General features: G+C 39.1%; 1 protein-coding gene across 2 annotated transcripts in view; it reads left to right on the top strand.

Moving 5' to 3' along the window:
• The window catches only part of LOC145391370 (tudor domain-containing protein 7-like), a 75,861-nt gene extending 56,351 nt beyond the window's left edge, over positions 1-19,510 (top strand). For both annotated transcript variants that reach the window (XM_080265969.1, XM_080265968.1), the window contains 7 exons: positions 4,230-4,343; positions 5,827-5,945; positions 9,368-9,456; positions 12,768-12,925; positions 14,343-14,491; positions 17,385-17,533; positions 19,202-19,510. In XM_080265969.1, coding sequence (XP_080122095.1) covers positions 4,230-4,343; positions 5,827-5,945; positions 9,368-9,456; positions 12,768-12,925; positions 14,343-14,491; positions 17,385-17,533; positions 19,202-19,428 — 1,005 coding nt within the window. In that variant the 3' untranslated portion in view covers positions 19,429-19,510. The remainder of the gene's footprint in view (positions 1-4,229; positions 4,344-5,826; positions 5,946-9,367; positions 9,457-12,767; positions 12,926-14,342; positions 14,492-17,384; positions 17,534-19,201) is intronic.
• Positions 19,511-20,427: the final 917 nt, after the last annotated feature.

The following is a 20,427-nucleotide window of genomic DNA, read 5'->3' as shown; positions in this document are numbered from 1 at the left end:
GTGATGATGATGATGACCATATCTGTTCCTGTTCATGTGAACCATTTTGTGTGTGTGTGTGTGTGTGTGTGTGTATAACACAGATGCACCTTGATTGTCTTTGGGTATTTAGGATCTCTTTAATGATACGCACCAACATCAGTAAGTTTTGTACAAATGTAAAATATAATTTGAAAATGTATGCATGGTAGATGGTGCTGAGAACCCTTTGTACAAATATGCTGGCTTAAGTTTGGATGTATAGAAAAACTATGTTTAATATAAACTTAGTTAAGAATTTGCAGAATGCTATGTGCTTTTGTATGTGGATTTTGTGTACAAGCTTCCTTCTCATTTTAGCAGTGATGAGCATGGTGATAACAAGAATCAAAGCAAGCTTTGGTACTTTTGATCAGGTAAACTGTGGTGACTCATATACATTATCTTTTGTGAGGCTTGTGATAACCTGAGTAATTTCAGAAAACCAGGTAATTTTTTTTTTTTTTTTTTTTTTTTTTCATAGGTAAAAAAAGAAAAAGGCAAAATTCTCTTTTGTTATCTGTGGACAGGGGTGTGTGCTTGCTTTCTTTGTGGTGCTGTTGTTCTTTTGAAGGAAACCTTAAATTTTGTCATGTTTACACCACCCTGTGTACAACACATCTTTATGGGTGTCCCATACTCCACATACCGACAACCATCCCAGCTTATATTGCATTCACTGCCTTCAGCTCACTTAAACATATTGTACTGCGGTAAAATGTCAGTGGCATTGTCCAAAACAAAAGAAGAAGAACAATTTCTTCTTGACCCTGACATACGCACAGCACTTCTACAAGAAGCAAAACTCCCACACACACAGTGGACTTAAAAAATCACACATTATTTACACATTCTCACTGACAAAATGGGGCAGTGGAGAAGGCCTCATTGCATACGTTCACCCATCAGTCCTCTACAGAAACACAGCTCAATCCCTTCTCCAGGATGGTATGACGTTAGAAATGTTCACCCAGTGTCAGATATGGTTACAAGTAAGAAATCAACATTTTTATCATTACATTCCCTCGGACAACACCCATGGTGTACCAGCACAGTAGAACTCTCAGCTCCTTCTCGAACACAGACACTTTGCTCTGTTATGGCAGGGGACTTTAACACTGAAAACCCTGCCTGGTATTAACACAGTCAGTACATCCACCAACATTGTGCCATTATGATTTTATCACAACACAGCATTATGTACATTCTCAGTGACACCTCACGATACATCATTCCTCTTCTACACCAGGCAAGATGCACCTCTTCCTCCCAAGACATCACATTCTGTTTACCAACATTTGCACTCACCTCTACCCGGCAGACAACACTCAGATTTGCTTCAGATCTTATCATCATCATCATCATCATCACAATAGGAACACAATTCAAACCAGAGCAGTCATGTCTCATGTACACAGACTACAAGAAGGCAGACTGGATAAAATTTACTGAAGAAACAAAATAAGATTTAGGCACACTAAGCTACACACCCATCATCAACATTAATAGGCACATTACAAAGTTCATCATGAATGTAGATGGTGGCAACCATCAACCACATACGTGATATAGTGCAGCCTAATTCTTCTGTCGCCTTTATCATTCTGTCTCTGTGTCTTCTGTCCTCTCTTCCTACATCTCACTTTCCTTCCTATCACTTTTTGTTACTCTTCTTTCAATGAGGTGACTCTAACTGAGTGACAAGCTTAATGGTTTCTTGTAACCCAGGTGACCATATAACCAAGAAATGGGAGAAAGTGGAGCCTACTATGGTGCCTCAGTTAATTGGTTGGAGAGATGCAAATGCAGCACCTATCCAAGAACCTAATCTCCCCCCCCCCCCTTTTTAAATGCTTCTAGTTGTCATGAGATGCAGTCACCCAGAAGAGACATCTGTTCACTGCGTGGGATAACCCTGCAAAGCTAATTGCTTGCCTACGGTTGATGGGTCTGCTTGGCCAGAAAGTCTGGAGTTTATCAACAACTGCAACAAAGTTTAAAATCATGCTCATTGCAAACACCACATTCCACAAGACAACAGAAAACATTACAACCTAAACATTGCATTGGAGATTGCTTGCCTCATAGGACAACGTGACTCAGTCACAACTCACCTCTCCCAGACGTGACACCAATAACAGGACTCCAAGAATTAAGTATTGAGAACAACAGCAAAATTCTTACAGAGAATTTGAAAAACTGGAAGGCCTTTGTAAACAACACTTACCTGGTAATCTTGTACATTCTCTCCACATGTCAGCCACCTCAGCCTGCCTGCGTCCATCGTTACCGGATGTACTTCTGCCCTGTCCTTCCAGTTCACACCAACTCAGCTCATTTTACGTATCCTTCTCTGTTTATGTAACCTTTCTCCATTGAGTTTCCAAAAGATCCTTTACTTAACAATTGTAACACTGCTTTACCTGCTTATCTGTTAAACTCAGCATTTTTTGCTCCTACATGTTGTGCCACTTTTACGTACTGCCCATGCTGACTTACCTTACCCCACCTTCTTACTCTATGTGACATGTTTTTTCCTTCATTGTGAGAGAGATTTAGATCAGGTTAGGTTGGTTCATATTCAAGAGAAGTCGATGTATTAGTTTAAAGTATCCATCTGTTGTTGAAAAATTGTATTGGTGTTAATCAAACCACAGCTTCCAGTGTGTCAGCTGTAGATATCACAGTTCATCCCTTATGGGATCTGATTTTCTTTTCCAGTATTGTCTGTATAAGGAAGTGCTGGCAGCTAATGTTCCAATGATTTTTAACCCAGATTGACTTGCACTAACAGTGAAATTAATGTTGTTGTGGCAAGTGTTGGTAACAAAACTTTCCTTCTAATTTTATCTTGAAGGTGATGCACAAAAAATTTATGAAGCAAATCTACGTATTTAGTTGATTTATTATCTGCAGAAAGAACAGTGAGTAGTAATTACCTTGTGATTTAAGTTATTAGAGAGAATACAGAAAGAACAATGAGTAGTAATTGCTTTGTGATGTAATTTATAAGAGAAAGAGTTCTGTCAAGTGTTTAAATTCTGTTCACTCTCATTTTAAATGTCAGGACCAACTGCCTAACCCCAGGTTCCTACACTCCTCATGGGGCAATGTAGGATTGGATAATGAATGATTGGATGGATTTAAATTCTGTCCAGTGCACTTATGTAATTTGAAATTGAATGTTTGTTCAGTTGAGAACATAAACAATTGCCATTGCCCACATTTAATAGAATGTCAGGTTATTGTGAATGATGTTTGGGTTCAAGGCCTTTTAATAAAATTATAAGACAACAGACCATGCAGTCTAATACATCTTAATAGGTGTATGTGAATAAATGAATGAATATTCATGTAAATGGAGGCTGAAAATGATCATGGGCGGTGAATGTAAGTCATAAAGAGCATGAACTTAAGATCACTGTAGACCACGTTGTAGGCCATATTGTGAAAAAAGGTGCGTTATATGCCCAGAGGAAAATGCAAGTATATTTTGGGGGAAGAAAATATTAGTTTGTGCTTGCATTGTATCAGTATCTGTATAAAGTTGGAGCACAGTACTGTTGAGGAGAAGCATTTAGAGATATAGTTAAGGACAAGACTTTGCCTACCATTCTACTTTGGCTTCTCAAAGCATGTCTGTTATTTTCATCTCTGATACATCATATCAGAAAGAATCTTCAGTAGGCAGAGAAGCATACCAAACCTCTCTCAGCTGTGGAATGTTATTCAGCAAAAGGTAAGACATAGAAGAGGTGAAATATTAGGTGAACTTTTGTCCTGGGCTGCGCCTTTCTAAAGAAGAATGCTTTGTATGTCTACTTTGAAAAAGGTGCATAAAACCTTAAGAGTTACCTTAATATAAGAGTTTGATGGGGACTTTGGTATAATGGTTTACTGAATTGCTTGAAAACATTGGTATTTAACAAAGCAAAAAAGTAAAAGTCCTGTACAATATAAAAGAATGAAAGTTATAAGGACTGAAGACTGACCAAGAGAAAGGGACACAGTATTCCCACGTATCACCTTCCCTTCTTTACTACTGTATGCAGTGCTTCACTTCCCCCCTCCCCCTTTCTCACTGAAATCCACATTAATATATATTTATATGCTCTTTGCCCTGTGTGTGTGTTTGTGTGTGTGTGTGTGTGTGTGTGTGTGTGTGTGTGTGTGTGTGTGTGTGTGTGTGTGTGTGTGTGTGTGTACACTAGGCTCTTCGATGCCGTCTACACAACGTGCCAGGAACACCAGACCTGAAGTGGACACACCGAGCCAGCCAACGACTTGCAGAACTTGCCCCTGATGAGGCACCCATGTTGCTCAAGGTAACCATGAAGGAGTATTCCCTGCAGCCTTATAACTGTATTATTTGTATCACTTGTTGGAGTGATAGTATTGTCAGTCGTGTTTTCTTTGCATGTGACTTCTCAAGGAAGTACAGTCACAGCTTGATAGACAGTTTGGTATGCAATAAATTGATAGAATGACAGAGTAAAAGCTGTACCTAGTTTTGGGTTAACAATTACAAAATTTGCCTGTATGATAATTATGGTGGCCATTTACAATCCCAAGTGTACATGCTTCCTGCACAAGCCGACAGTCAAATGTTTGAGCTAAGATGTATATTCATTGTGATCATCTCACTTTCTTTCTATTTCATGCTTGCACCGCCACTAAAACACATTGTGCAAGTGTGCAGTGAATAGTGCAGTGTGCAGTATTAAGTGGAGTTGTAACTTTTTGTTTGAAACACTAAAACTTGTGCTTGGAAATCATGTCTGGCAAGGAAGCTACCCCTGCTGGAAAGCATGGTGCTACTGGTTTCACCAAAGACAAGTCCTAAACGGGTAAGGTTTTTCGGGATGTTAGGTTACCTTGCCCTTGACCCCCAGTGTATCCCCATTAAATCCATGTGAAATCGACATCGATGTACAATAAATTGATATGTGACACGTTTGAGCTAAGATATACATTTGCTGTGATCATCTCTCTCACGTTCCATTTCATGCATGCACAGCCACTGAAACATATTGTGCAAGTGCTTAACTGATATTGGTGTATGCAGTATTGAGTGATAACTGTTTGTTTGAAACATTGAAACTTATAACTTGGAAATCATGTCTGTCAAGGCTGCTATCCCTAGTGGAAGGCATGGTGCTACTGATTGCATGGAAGCTTTTTTTTTTTTTTCCCCCTCTAAGATGTGCCCTTTAACTCCCTTTATATCCCCATTGAGCCCATGTTAAAATGACATCGATATTATGATAAAGTGGTATGTTAAAGGTTTACATAACACAGCCCCGTCGCATACCAAGTTATGGCTACAGTAGTTAGGTAGCAGGCATTATTTCATTGAAAGATTCACTTGCTGTTGGTAAGAAATTTTTAATTATTAAAATACATTAACAATCATTTATACTACATAAGGATGCAGAATGTTTCATCATGTGTGACAATGTTTTGTTATACAGAGATCCAAATGGTTTATGTATACAAAGTTGAGCATATTTTTAATTGTAATATATCATTATCTAGGCACATGATGGTCTAGAGCATAGTATGCCTTAATCATTTACAGTCTTTCATATGTTCTGCCATCAAGAAGTGACCAGAAGCTTTTTTGATCATGTAATGCCACCAAAGAAGGTAGGCTGGTCATCTCCCATTATGTGTATTGGACAACAAAATAGAGCCTCAGATCTCAACACCTCAAAGGGATTAAAATGGGAGTGGCAGTTATTTTTACCTGTCATAAATACTATGTAAGATGTGTTCTGTATCTGTTATAATCTTTTTTTCTAACTCTAGGTGCAGAAGACCTGGCAGGATGGGATGCCTCCTGAGGTAGAACTATTCAAGAGAATCCAGCCACAAAATGAGCTGGTATCCATCAATGCTACTCTTAGCCTTGACACAGCTTTATTCAGGTACTAGTTTGTCACCATGTAGCCTCCAGTTGATATTCATGTATAATCTGATCATCTTGCTTATATATAAATATCAGTGTTGAGTTGTGGAATGCTCAGCCAACAGCTAACCATAATTAGCCTTCAGTCAACAGCGTTCTAGAATGTCAGCAGCTCAGGATCAACTGTATATCAAGATGTATGTGGTGCTGGAGAGTGACATGTTCATTTGTTAGTACTAACTGCTGCTGTCATAAAACCATCCCAGAACTCTCTGTATCCTCCAAAAGGAGAAGGGTGTACTACTGGAAATTGGTAACTTCAGCCTGCAGTCCCCTTGGTTTATGTTTCAGATGGACCTGGGACTACAGCTGCTATTCACATGTGAAATGTCTGAAGAAGTGATTGGCTATCATTGTCAACCATTCCCATGCCCCCTTCACCCATTTTTTTTTAATGAGGAAGGGGAATAAAATCCTGAAGAAAGAGCTTTAAAAAAAAAAAAAAAATAGATAAAAAAAAAAATTGTGGTAGCAAGAATATATATTTTTTTATATAATGAAAAACCTGGGTAAAACCAATTTTTTTTTTTTTTTTTAATATACAACCCTTCAAGTTTCTGCAGTACAATGATCCCTTGGTTGTTGGGAACATGGTTATAGCAGTTTTTGTTATCACTGCTTGATGAAAATCTGCACTCCTGCTGTTATCTCACGTTTTTATGCTGAAAAAAAAAAAAATCTTGCACCTGAGCTGATTTTTGCCAACAATGATGGTGCAGGATCTATGGTTTCAGGTGGATTTGAGGGATTCAAAGATGAAGTCCTACTCAAGGAGTCAATCCCAGGTGATGGAGAGCACTAACTCTCCACCCTTAAGTCTCAGAACCCTTTTTTCTCAAGCTTGTCTCAGATTTCAACGTGTTTCTTCCCTATTGTACCCATTTCATTTTCTGTTAACCAGACCATGGCCATGTGTGTTTCTTAGACTTACGATAACAGTTTGTATGTATTTAGTGGGTGTAAATTGTAGAAGGGAAATTTTGGGTGTGCCCAGTACCAGTTAGGATTAGCCCAATAGGTTCTGCTTTTGTTATCGCACCATTTTGTTAGCATGCACTAGGAGCGCACCAATTGCACGGTAACTAAGGGATTGCTGCATATATTTTCTCTTCTTGTTTTATTATTTTCACACATTGTAGAGTTTAGAAAGTATATTTTACAGTACAGTACTGCACTGTTATTTCCTTCAATATTGTATCGCATGTAGAACTTTGCAGTACAAGATGAAATCCAGGATGAAGACATTCATGTTGACACTTGTTAAAAATACTTCTAATAATAATACTGTACATTATTAAAATGAACAGTACCGGTACAATGTAAATGATGGTAGTGAAGTATGTGTAAGGGTAAATGGGCATCAACATGAATGGTTCATGATCATTGTGAGCATGCAACAAGGTTGTGCAATCTCCTCATGGTTGTTGAATAGTATATGGATTGGGTGATGAGAGAAGTAAAAACACGAGTAATGGAGAGGGGGATGGCATTAGTAATGAAAGGTTATGGATGAAATATCTCAATTTTGATGTATGCTGATGATGCAGTGTTACTTGCAAATACCGAACAAGAACTTGGTAGACCAGTGCAGAGTTTTGCTGATGTCTGTGAGTGTCATGCCTTGAGAGAGAAGGTGACTCTCAGTGTGATGTTATAGTGAATGGAGAGAGACTGGAAATGGTGAGAGAGTTCAAATACCTGGGTACAGTGATAGAAAAGAGAGGAAAATGTGCAAAAGAAGTGGAAAGTTGAGTGACACAAGGAAGGAAAGTAACTGGTGCAATGAAGGCCTTGATAAGAAACAAGAGGCTTGAGTGTTGCAGCTGCATGAGGCTTACATGAAAGAGTGTTAGTGCCAGCTTTAACATATGGATGTGAGAGCATGGTGTGGCATGAAAATGAAAAGTCAAGAATGGGACCAGTGGAGATAGACTGCTGAGGAATTTATGTGGAGTACAGAGAGTGGATAGGATATAAAATAATGTGATTTGTCAAAGATGTGGAGTGAGGAGGTCTGTGGACACCAGAATCGAACAGAGTGTCCTGAGATGGTATGGTCTTGTGGAGAGAATGGATAACAATAGAGTGGTGAAAAAGGTATATCTGAGTGAATTTGAAGGAGGGAGGAGGTGAGGTAGGCCAAGGAGGAGGTGGAGGGATATGGTGGATTAGTGTGTGAGGAAGAGAGGTTTGGAAATCGGTGAGGCTAGGGGACTGACAAGAGATCGAGCTGGCTGAATGACTATTGTGAGAAGCGCATGATCAGGGATTTGGCACCTTATTTTAACATGACAGCATCTGGATTGACTTTATTGGATACGTTTATGTGAAGCTACAGAATGTGGTGAATGTTTTTGGCGTATCAGATAGAGCCAGGATTCTGTGGGCTTGAATGATGAGTGAATGGTAGTGTGGCCCATTGTAGTGAGCAAATTTGGGCTGTCTGGACTTTGCTACTCCTCACCCAGCCCTAAGGTGGGAAAGAAGGTCCAGATGATGATGATGATTAAAATATATTTAGTAATAATTACGGTAAGCAGTTGTTTCCTTTTAGGCACAGTATAGTACAGGACATGCAGTACTGCAGTGTAATTTACAGTACAGTATGTAAACTGTTTATTGCACAGTATTATGCATCATTGTTTTATCAAAGCTTTGTCAAACCATTTTGTAAAAATGCGTGTTGAGACGTGTGAATAAATTATGAAATCCCGGCTATTTAGCCTTTATAGACATTCATGTTGTAACAAGTACTGTTTAAACAAACAAACAAACAAGCATAGATTCTCCATTCAGGACAGCGCAATTAGGCAGTCTTTCTTGGACAGTAGTCAGTGAAGAGTCTACAGTACAGTGCATCATGGCAAGTAAAAACAGGTACAGAACTATAGAATGGAGGAAGCTTTTATATTTATTCACAGTATTTATTTATTTTTTAAATATAATAAAAAAAAAAACTCTTAAGCTGGCCCATATCAGAGATCCCCCTCTGCCACGCCCCCCCTTTTTTTTTTAACTAAAAAAAAAAAAAAAAAAAAAGGCCAGGGCAGGTAAGTGGGCAGCCACCCTTGCCAGCCAGGTAAAAAGTAGCCATGTCATTGGACCAAATGGGTTAACTTTCACTCTGTTCTTTTTATCTTTCCCTTAGCTGAGACATTCTGACTGACTGACACTGCTCTTCATATCTATCCCCTAGCTGAAGCATTTTCATTTATTGTCGCAACTAATAACATATCCTGTATTCAAGACTTTAAATGTCACTTTACCTACTTTACCCTTAGTACAGGCATCCTAAAATAGCTCTCAGTTCTCTCTTCCCATCTTTCCCTCCTGAGACATAATTATTTAACTGAAATTAAGCTATGTTTGGTTATGTTGCAGTGATGGGGACAGTAACAACAATGATGTGGAGAAGATCGTTTTTTCACCTACCCGGTCACGATCTCGGCAGTCATCTTCTAACAGCCAGGGTGAGAGTTATCAGAGTTGTCAAAGTTTTTACAGGAAATGTAAAATCCAACGTATTACAGACTCGTTTAATAGATGTAGTCTGGCCACCCATGTGTTTATATTTATAAATAGTCCTTTGAAACCACAAATCTGCAACATAATACTGTATTCTTTATTCAGTACTGGTATTAGTGCACATAATTGATGTTCACATCACAAAATATACTCAGATATAAACAAACAAGCACACATATGTGCTTTAACCACAAACAGAACCTTGTAAACAAATGATTAGGAAGTTAAGATTACAGTATCTGATACTGATAAAGTTTATTGTTGTAAAAGTATACTGAGTACATATTCAACAAAAGGTGGTGGGTCTTATCTTTCAGTATGTCTGTGGTTTTCCAGAAGTGCACAACAAACACCCAAAAAAATATAAATTTACAATACAGACTGGGAAAATGTTATAAAAGCAACAGTTATGTACACACTACAAATCTTGAGATGAAGCATGCCATTAGCTGGCCCTAGTTATATCTTAGCTTTTTTGTGTGTACAAAGTTGATGTTGTAATAATATCTCCAGAGTCAGTATGTTAAGCAGCAGGTATGTACACATCACAAATCGTGAGATGACGTGTGCCTTTGTGTAGCCCTAGTTATGCCTTAGATTTTTCTTGTATACATAACACAGGTCTGCAAATTTAAAGTGATTAAAAATTGTTTTAAGTCTGAGTATTTATTTTTTATTGCACTTATAAACACAATATAAAATACATTTAAACTGTTTTCATCATATCACATTTTAATACAATATTAAAAAGAAATTTGAATAAAATATAGCAAATTATAAATTTCAGTTGATCTGCTGTATACAGTATTGTTCGAAAGTAATTGAAAATGAAAACATTTAGTCATTGTAATTTTTAAAACATATATATGAAAGAATCATTATCATCATCATCATCATCATCATCCAGACCTCCTTTCCTACCCTAAAGCAGAGTGAGGAGTAGCAACGCCCATTCCAATGGGCCACACCTCCATTGACTCATCATTCAAGCCCCCGGAATCCTGGCTATCTGATACGCCAAAGACTTTCACCACATTCTGTAGCTTCACATAAATGGAACCAATAGTCAGTCTAAATGCTGTCATGTTAGAAAGGGTGCCAAATCCCTGATCATGCACTTCTCACAGCATTCATCCAGCCAACCCGATCTCGTCTGTCCCGTAGCCTCACCGACATCCATACCTCTCCTCCTGACACACTCATCCACCATATCACTCCACCTTCTCCTTGGCCTGCCTCGCCTCCTGCCCCCTTCTGATTCGTTCAGATATGCCTCGGTACACTTTCTTCAATTCTGGTGTCCACAGACTTCCTCATTCTGCATCTTTCATCAGTCACATTATTTTGTATCCTATCCACTCTCAGTACTCCACATACATTCCTTAGCAGTTCCATCTCCACTGCTGTCACTCTTGACTTTTAATTTTCATGCCAAACCATCATTTCACATCCATATGTTAAAGTTGGCACTAACACTTCTTCATATAATTCTCGTGCAGCTGCCACAGTTAAGCCTCTGTTTCTTATCAAGGCCTTTGTAACACCAGCTAGTTTCCTTCCAAGTGTCACTCAACCTTCCACGTCATTTGCACATTTTTCTCTCTTTTGTATCACTGTACCCAGGTATTTGAACTCTCTCACCAATTCCAGTCTCTCTCCATTCACTGTAACAACGCACTGGGAGTCACCTTCTCTCTCGATTACCATCACTTTATATATATATATATATATATATATATATATATACACATACGTACAAATGCTTCCTCATCTAATCCTGTGCTGCCCCATGAAGGGCACAGGAGCCCGGGGCAAGGCAATGGTCCTGACATTTAAGATTAGAGTGACCAGCCTCGCTCATCCCTGAGTGGCATTATGTGAGCAAACCCCAACCACCACTTGGATAGGAACCTGCACAGGCTCAGTCCGGTTGGAGTGCCCTAGTGGGCCAGTGCATTGAGTGGTCCTGCCATCTGATGGGAGTCTGTTAACTTCTACCAGATGCGTGCTTTGCGGGTGTGAGGGTTACAGCTGCCAGTATTTGATGTTATTCTGTCCAAAGCCAGCTAAAACTGAGTGTTGTTAGGTTGAACATCAGGTGTGCACCAACAAAACTAAAGGTTCTACAATGGTCATGGCCTTATAAAGAAGGTGGGTTGGGAAAAAAATAGTTTTCAAATGTATGTTCTGCTCTTGTCTGTCAAGTGATTTTTAGGGATGTATTAAAGAGGGTTTATGCGGAAATACTGTATTGCCTTCATGCATGTATAAAGATGGTAAATAATTTGAATAAGGGAAATAGGATTTCCATTTCTTAAAAACAGTGATGAAAGGTATGGATAAATTCGTCATGCGACATTTCCATTTGGTACTCGGCTCTGCCACTCGTGTGATTTTAAACAAACACGAGACCTGCAAGGTGAATCGGTGATAGGGTGACTTGGTTGCGTGACATTGACAATAAGAACAGTTAGCAACATGACGAACTTTGTTTGTGCTGTGGCTTACTGGAAATCAAATTCAACTTCAAGTGCAGACCAGTACCCATGCATGAAACCAGTGAAAGGATGGGCCAGGTTTCCATCAAAGATGGACACCAAACATTGTAGGCTGTGGCAGACATGATGTAGAAGAGTTGTTGAGTGGAGAGCAACCAGGAAGACTTGTCAGACATTGCTCCAGCAGTGAATGTTAAAATATGGCAGAATTTGTGCATGAAAGCATTTCTCCATATACGAGTATTTACCATGTCTTACACCAGTTATATGGGATATTTATTGAATAGTAAATTGTATGTAGAAGTTAATTCCATGGAGATGATGATTCCTGTTTAACATTTTTTTTTTTCTTCTTCTTCTAATGCCACTTACTCACAAAAAGCATGATTGTCAAAGGCATTTGAAAAATTTTTGTGATTTGAGGAAACTACATGAAAGCACATAGAAAATTTTATCTTTGAAACTTGCAAAACATCATTCTGGGAGAAGTTCAAAGACTCCCGCCAGATGGCAGGAGCACTCAGTGCACTGGCCCATCTCCCACTGAACCACCAGGTAACATATATATATATATATAGCAAGAATCATGTGTGAATGGTTTTGTAACCCATATCACTAGATATTTGCTTGGCTTCCTGCTTTTTTTTTTTTTTTTTTTCAGATCATCGTACCTGCCCCATGTTAAATAGGAATTAGGGCCAGGATGATGATCAGAATGTTGATTATGGCTAATCTCTTATTTTGTAATATTCCCTTAGGTCACAGTTCAGGCCCTTCGTCTCTGGGCAGCCTTCCTGCCTCCCCACGTTCAGATGACTCGCAGGTCCTCCCTGTCCTTCCCAGTCCGGTGGTGCCCACTGTTGGTGATTATTATGATGTTGTTGTCACATATGCTGCAAATCCATCAAATTTTGCTGTGAGTTTTTCTAGATTTTCGAGAGTTTCCAGATTTTCCTAAGTTTTGCATGTTGTTGTAGGCTAGTTTTTCACTCTGTGGTGTCACCTTATGGATACAACAGTTCTATTATTTGTGCTCATGTTTTATTCTCTTATTTTTCATTCTTAGAAATTTTTTATGTATCATGCATCACTCTCATTTTAAATGTCAGAACCAATCTGCTTATCCCCGGGCTCCTACACTCCTCGAGGGGCAACGTAGGATTGGATGATGGATGGATGTATTATCTTTTTTTTTTTCTTTTTTTTTTTTCCCTTGATTATTAATCTCTCTGTCTCTGTCTGTCTGTCTGTCTCTCTCTCTCTCTCTCTCTCTCTCTCTCTCTCTCTCTCTCTCTCTCAGGATCATTGGTGTGTAGTGTAAGTTTAAGGTTGTTGGCGTTTTTGTTTCTTTCGATTTTTAAAGTCTTAAGATGAATAACATTTTGAATCATCACATCCCAGTAGTATCATAGATCTTTCATCTTAACTGGATCCAGATTTTTATCCTTTTGCTGTTCATGTAGCTTGATGGTAGAATAAAATAATACAGCACAGCCTCGAAAAGTAAGATGTCTGAAGTCCAGTAACATCAAAAGTTGAATACCCTAAATTATGAAATCTGACATTTTTATTTCTCCAAATTAACTCACAGAGGACTGTAGACTCAATCATCTAAAATTGAGAGCTGCACTTATCTGGTGCTAATGACCCAACCTTAAAGTGTCTGGTCACCCACAATAAAAGTTTCCTTTCCTCCTTGTTGTTAAGACACTTAATTCGTTGATTCAGTTTAAACATATTCAGATTTCACCATAATTATAATCGTATAGAGAGGAATACCTGTATGTTCGTGTAGTTTTGTTGTACATAAATAAATGAATGCAACATTATTTTCACCTACATCTTATTGATTGATGTTATATATGAGTACAGCTGCTGAGTCTTCAAAACAAGTTGGCTTACAGATGAGGAGGAAAGAAATGCACAAGAAAAATACTTCATGGTTAATAATGAGTACTGTACTGAAAATCAGTATTAGGTTGAGTTAACAGAGATACATAAAAGATAAATGGTAGTGTTATAAAAACATTGGAAAATAGGATTACTGAAGCATGCTAGTTAGCTCATACTACAATGCTCATGTCAGAAGCACGTCTAAACTACAAGAACAAGACAAGGATAGTGATAAATGCTTTATTTAAAGTTCAAACAGTTTAGGGACACAAGCACTTCAAATTTTAGTACAGCTTTGCGAAACTTCCATCGCACTTGTTTATGATTAGCAACATAATGTTTTTCTCATGTTAAAATTTATCATTAAAGTAGGATATAACAGTTTTAGGGTAAGTTAAGGTAAAAAAGTATAGTGAATTTTCACTGTGTTGCTGCTTTAGGTTCAGTCATGGAAAATGTCACAGAAGCTCTCCAACCTGTTCTCTGAGATGCAGAAGTATTATGCTACCTCAGGAAATTCCAAAGTCCCCACCAAGGTCATATCCGGGAATTACTTTGCCGTCAGACACAGCGATAACCTGTGGTACAGGTAAGTGAATGGCTGTATTACAGAAGAACCTTCCAACCTTCTCTGATCCTGCCTGGTTCACCGTCATGATTTTCCAGAATCTTTAATGCCATGAACATTGCACAGTTCTTCCCACATGTTTTTCTTCACCATCTGCTTTACCACATTTATGTGATCACATATCCCTCAACTCTCTTAAACCACCCTTTTGCTCCCTTACCAATCAATCTGATATCTTACTAGCCTTCTCTGAATTATTTCTTTTATTTACCCACTGTAGAACACTGAACAGATATATTCCATTATAATTTTGCTTCTTTTTCATCACCTTTACTACAGAAGTGTAGTCATTGTCCATCCACTCACAATTACAATACCACTCCTCCAAAGTTTCTATCATAATTCCATTCTGTCCCGTATTTTTTAGTATTGCATCATATATATTTGGCGCTTGGTGGTTTAGTGAGTAATTAAGGCACTCCAATTGGATTGAGCTGGTGTAGGTTTATATCCAAGGGATGGTTGGGGTTTGTTGCCCACATAATGCCACTCAGGGATGAGTGAGGCTGGTCACTTTCATCTTAAATGTCAGGACTAACTTGCCTAGCCCTAGGCCGCCACGCTTCTCTGGGGCAGCTTAGGATTGACTGATGAATGGATGGATACATTATATCATTAATACCTGCTGCCTTCCCATTTGTCAACCACTTCACTAATCCTTCACCTTTAATGATGTTATTTTGTCAGGTACTATTACCACATTCCTTCCTGTTTTATCATCAAAACCAAGCATGTTTACAACATCTCTGCTCTTACAAGAAACAAAACTACGCAGAGCACAGAAAACACCTGCATTTCATAACTTCACCATCATTCGACAAGACCGGGCCGACAGCGGTGGCGGTGGACTCATCACCCTGGTACACAAATCCATCAACTTTGCAGATACCAGTGCACACACAAAGTCACTTCTCCCCACACATGACACCACAACAGAAATACAGTCAGTTAAAATACGCACTGGTAACAAATCACACTTAACAATCGCTAACGCATACATTCCCCCCCAGTTGTCCCCCACAGTACCACACAGTTACTCTTAACAGATACACCACATCACTAACATACCCAACATCATTCTGGATGGTGATTTCAACGCCAAGTTGTTGGCCTGGCATGTCAGCAACCTGACACCCTGACACAGACAGAGGGCTGGTACTACAGTCCCAGACAGATCATCTTTTCATACTGAACAATCTAGACCAACATACCCATATCCCACACCAAGCCCTCTTCCTCCCATTATCTCCAGACATCACCTTCTGCTCCCCAAACCTCGCCCCCACTCTATCATGGACAGTGGTCAAAACCCTAATCACTATCATTTCTGCACGTTTGAGCCTGCGAATATCCTCTTCCTTTACTGGCCAGGTCTCATTACCATGCAGTATTACACTCCTAACACATACAGCATACATAGATCCCTTGGCATGTAGGGAGAGCCCTTTCAATATCAGGAGAGGCAACAGCCCCCTGAACTTCTTCCAACCACTTCTCACCCTAGCCACAGAGCTAGCTCCAGCCCCACCTCCAGCACACAACATGTCTCCCAAATAACAAAACTCTTCCACACACTCAAGAAATTCACCAGCAAGTTCAATCCTTTCACGCCTGACAATCTACACCTGCTCTTCCCGACATACCGTACACATAAAATCTGCATTATCTCGCAGTCTACCTCTAATACCACTACATCTCTTGTGCACCCACTTATCACAAGCACTGCACAAGTTAGAATTACTTCCCACGCCCTTGTGGCAAACTACACATGGTCACTATCCCTCGTCTTTGACAGTACTGCCACCAACTCTAGATATCATCACGTTTGTTTTATCTGCATTTACCCTTAAGCCCTTGTGCCCCATACCATCTCTCCACTTCCTAAACCTTTCCTCCCCCTCCCTTTCGTTCTCTGCAGTCAACACCAAATCATCAGCATACAACATCTCCCACGGGAGTCCATTTGAGAGGGCTTCAAGTACCATGATAAACAACGTGGAACTCAAAACTGACCCCTGATGCACACCAGCATTCACGGAAAACTCATCACTCAAATCTCCATTCACTCTTACCTGGGTGCGAGCACCCACATACATGCCATAACCACCCTAACCAGCCACTCCTCCAAGCCAAGCTTTCTCATTACCCACTTCACCACCTCTCTAGGGACTCTGTCAAAGGCCTTTTCCAAATCAACAAAAATAAAATACAGATCCCTTCTCCTACCAATATATTTTTCCTGTAGCTGTCGAACAATGAATATGGCATCAGTGGTCCACTTACCTGGCATAAACCCAAACTGCATCTCATCAGTATTCACTCTCTCTAATCATACCCTCTAAAACTCTCTCCATTACCTTCATTATCTGATATAAAAGCTTTATACCTCTATAATTTCCTCTTTCCATGGCATCATCCTTCCCTTTATACACATTTACAATTACACTCTTCAGCCAATCATCTGGGACAACACACTCATAAATATTCATATTTATCAGGTCAGTGACTAACCTCACCTCTATATATCCTGAGACCTTCAACATTTCGGCAGTCAACCCAGACACACCTGCTTATAGGGTTTAATTATTGCCACACTCATATTTTTTTACTGATGAAGTTTGTTTTGTATATGAGAGATGTCAAAATTCTTGTAATTGTAAAAATAATGTACAGTATGTGTGTGTTGAGTGCTGGTGAATTACCTATGGAAGAACTTGTGCTTTTGAGTAACAAAGGACCAGATTATTATTATTATTATTATTATTATTAATTATTATTATTATTATGATTATTATGAACTCCTTCACTGTAATGTTATATTGACTTTAAGTGGTTAATGTTATTATGTGTGCAGGGCTTTGGTCAGCATGGTGGAGCAGGACATGGTGATGGGCCTCTTTGTGGATTATGGTGACTGTTTTTGGACCACTCCTGACAATGTGCGGCTCCTCCACCCTTCTTTCTGCAAGTTGCCATGTCAGGCTATCAAAGCAAAGTTGCATGGTAAGTTTAATCCATTTTACTGTACGTACAATAATCCTCGGAAAGCACATAGCTCACTGCCTATTGCCTATCATTCCAGGCATGGAGCCCATAGGTCCGTATTTTAGGTTCCCATCGTCACTTAATTTTTCAAAATGCTCAGTGCTGTCATATGTGTAGGATTATTGGAACAAAAGCTTAAAAAGATGATATCTAAAAGGGAAAATCTTCATGTAATTCATTATGGTCACGAAAGTAATCCACCATTTAAGTGGAGCTAGCATCATATATGAGTAATCAGATTCTGATACCATATTCAGTATCTCAATTCTCTTCATGCAGTGGTTAGTGAAAATTTGAATGTTTAGTGGGGAAGCATGACATCGGTATGCTGAACCAACAAGAGTGGGCAGGATGAGCTGGGATGATGGTGAGTGACAAAGTAAGGCAGAAAGAATATATGCTGCTAAGATGGACATTATGAGGAGCAGCATTGGTGGTGGCAAGACTTCATTTTGAAATTCATTGTAAACGCATAAAGAGGATGGAGTGGGCAGGCAGAATTGAGAGTGTTGAGAATTGTATCATCAAGCTTATCCTCATCCCAGCCCTTACTTGATAATACGTAAAGGGGGTGTTGGTGTGTACATTTATTTTGAGCAGCCATATTGTCATTACATATCCTTGTCTTACTCCAACATGGATATGTAACAAAACACCCAAATGGCCAGTCCTCCACCCAGTTTTGGGCATCAGTTAGACAGACTGTTCCTTAAAGCCCAATGATCTGTTTACGTGAAAGGTTGCTGAAGAGGATTATGTGGTGGCATTGTAACCCTGGGTGGCGCGTCTGTGGCATCTACTTGGGAGCCGAACCTCTTCATACTTTCCTGCATCTCACCATGTGAAGGACTGGTCTGACATTAGTGAGGCATTGTTTACCACAAGGGGGTACCGGTTCCTTGCACAGTGTACATACTGTACAATACTTTACTTCTAGGAGTGACTCATATAAGTGGTTGCTAACATGTGCACAAAGGGTCTGCCCAGGTAGACAGACAGACGGGTTAATCAGCAACACCAAAAGAATTATTAGCATTACATTTGAGTACAATAAAACCTCACTATATAACAGTATGGAGGAAACACGTACCATAGAGAAAACTGAGATGAGCTTGAGGTAAGGTGTTCTGAGGCTAGAGGGTGGGGAAATACTGTAATGATCTCAGTCACTTTGGATTAACTCTTTGAGTAGGGCCTCATCTTTGAATTCTTGAAAGTCATCAGAAATCACAGACATTGCACCATTGTTGTCGGCAGAAACCAGCTCAGGCGCACGATAACAGTGTTTTTTAGCCTAAAAATGTGTGATAATGGCAGGCGTGCAGATTATCATCTTGCAGTGATAACAGAACCAAAAATAACTAAGTCCATGATATAACAAACTGCGTAACTTTGCAAAATTGAAGAATGCTCGTTGTCGTAAATCAGGAGTGTGTTGTTTAGCTTTTCATTAACCCCATCAGTATGTGAGAGCTTTCTTAAATTTATTAATATTGACAGTACTGTATTAAGAATAACCCACATGTAACCATAGTGAAGGATTTACTGAAGGATACACTTTTATCAGGAGCTCTTACCCTTTTAAGCCAATTCATACATTGCCAACTTTCTTCTCTCCAACATCAGGCATTGAAGCAAAAAATAAGGACTGGACCACGGATGATACGCGTCGATTCCAGGAGTTAGTTGAATATCAGGAGTTTGTATCAGCTGTGATGGGCAAAGTGGAGGGTGATGATGGAACAGTTCACCTTTCCTTGTATTTGGTTGATACAAGTGATCCAAAGGTGGACGTGCACATTCATCAGGTTTTAGTGGAAGAAGGTCATGCATTGTTTTCCTCCTCAGCATAATCCAGTTTCTCTTACTTGCATTGGATAAGGATATCCAGAGTGCTGCTCAAAATAAAGAATATAAGAAATAAATAAGGAATGTAGCAGGGAGTGAATAGAGAATAAGAGTATATGATATTATATTTTGCATAGCTACTGAGAAGGAGATGGGCCGTCAAATTGATTAGGAAAAGTTGTGAGGTATGTAACAGGAAAGGATATTTGTCCTGTAGATTAATTTCAATGTATGCATGTCTTCCTGTTCATTAACTTATTGACTGATGCTGTGGCCAAGAGCTCTGGGAAACTATGTGATCAAAGACAGTTGTAAGAAGCAGTTGCATCCAAGAGCATATTTTTTTATCTTATTAAGTACCCGCATGCTTCCAGAGCTTGCTTTCTACTTAATTTTGATGAATATTTGATTATACTGTTGCCTTGACAGTATGTTGTGATTATTGTGTGCCGAATAGGGTGGATGTTGCATTACATTGTATGGTTGTTGCAGTATGTATACTGTTTCTGAATAATGGGTTTTGGGAATCTCATGTTCATTTCTCTAAGGAGTTTTTTTTTTTTTTTTAACAAAGATGTTTCTTTATATTCTCCCTCCCCCCCTTTTTTTTTTACTGTTATTTAGCCATAATCAGGAAGATGTAAATTTTGGTTCAGTGTCAGATATCCTAGGCACACCAACTCATGTGCATTAGTTGTATCCATGATAGATACAGATATGTTTACACATGACTGTTTGAGCCCAAGCATGTGGCCGAGGTCATGTATTGTATACAGCATACAGTATTTTTTTCATCAACTCTCACGTAAGAGCACCAGCTCTCTTATGCATTGTAGTGTTGAGTTGATTGCTTAAGTTAACCAAAAAAGGAGGCTTTAAAGTTAAATGATTCTGAGGGGATCAGGAGTGATTAGCTTAGGTTTGATTCATGTTTAGGACAAGAAATTAAGCCAAAAATGGTAATGGTTTTTGTGAAGCATGAAAAATTGTATTGTGCATCAATA

This window comes from Coenobita brevimanus, chromosome 18 (assembly GCF_032717465.1).
Source record: "Coenobita brevimanus isolate Jiangsu-jjx chromosome 18, ASM3271746v2, whole genome shotgun sequence".
NCBI lineage: Eukaryota > Metazoa > Arthropoda > Malacostraca > Decapoda > Coenobitidae > Coenobita > Coenobita brevimanus.
Note: the sequence above shows the minus strand (reverse complement) of the source record. Positions and strands in the feature narration are given on the sequence as shown.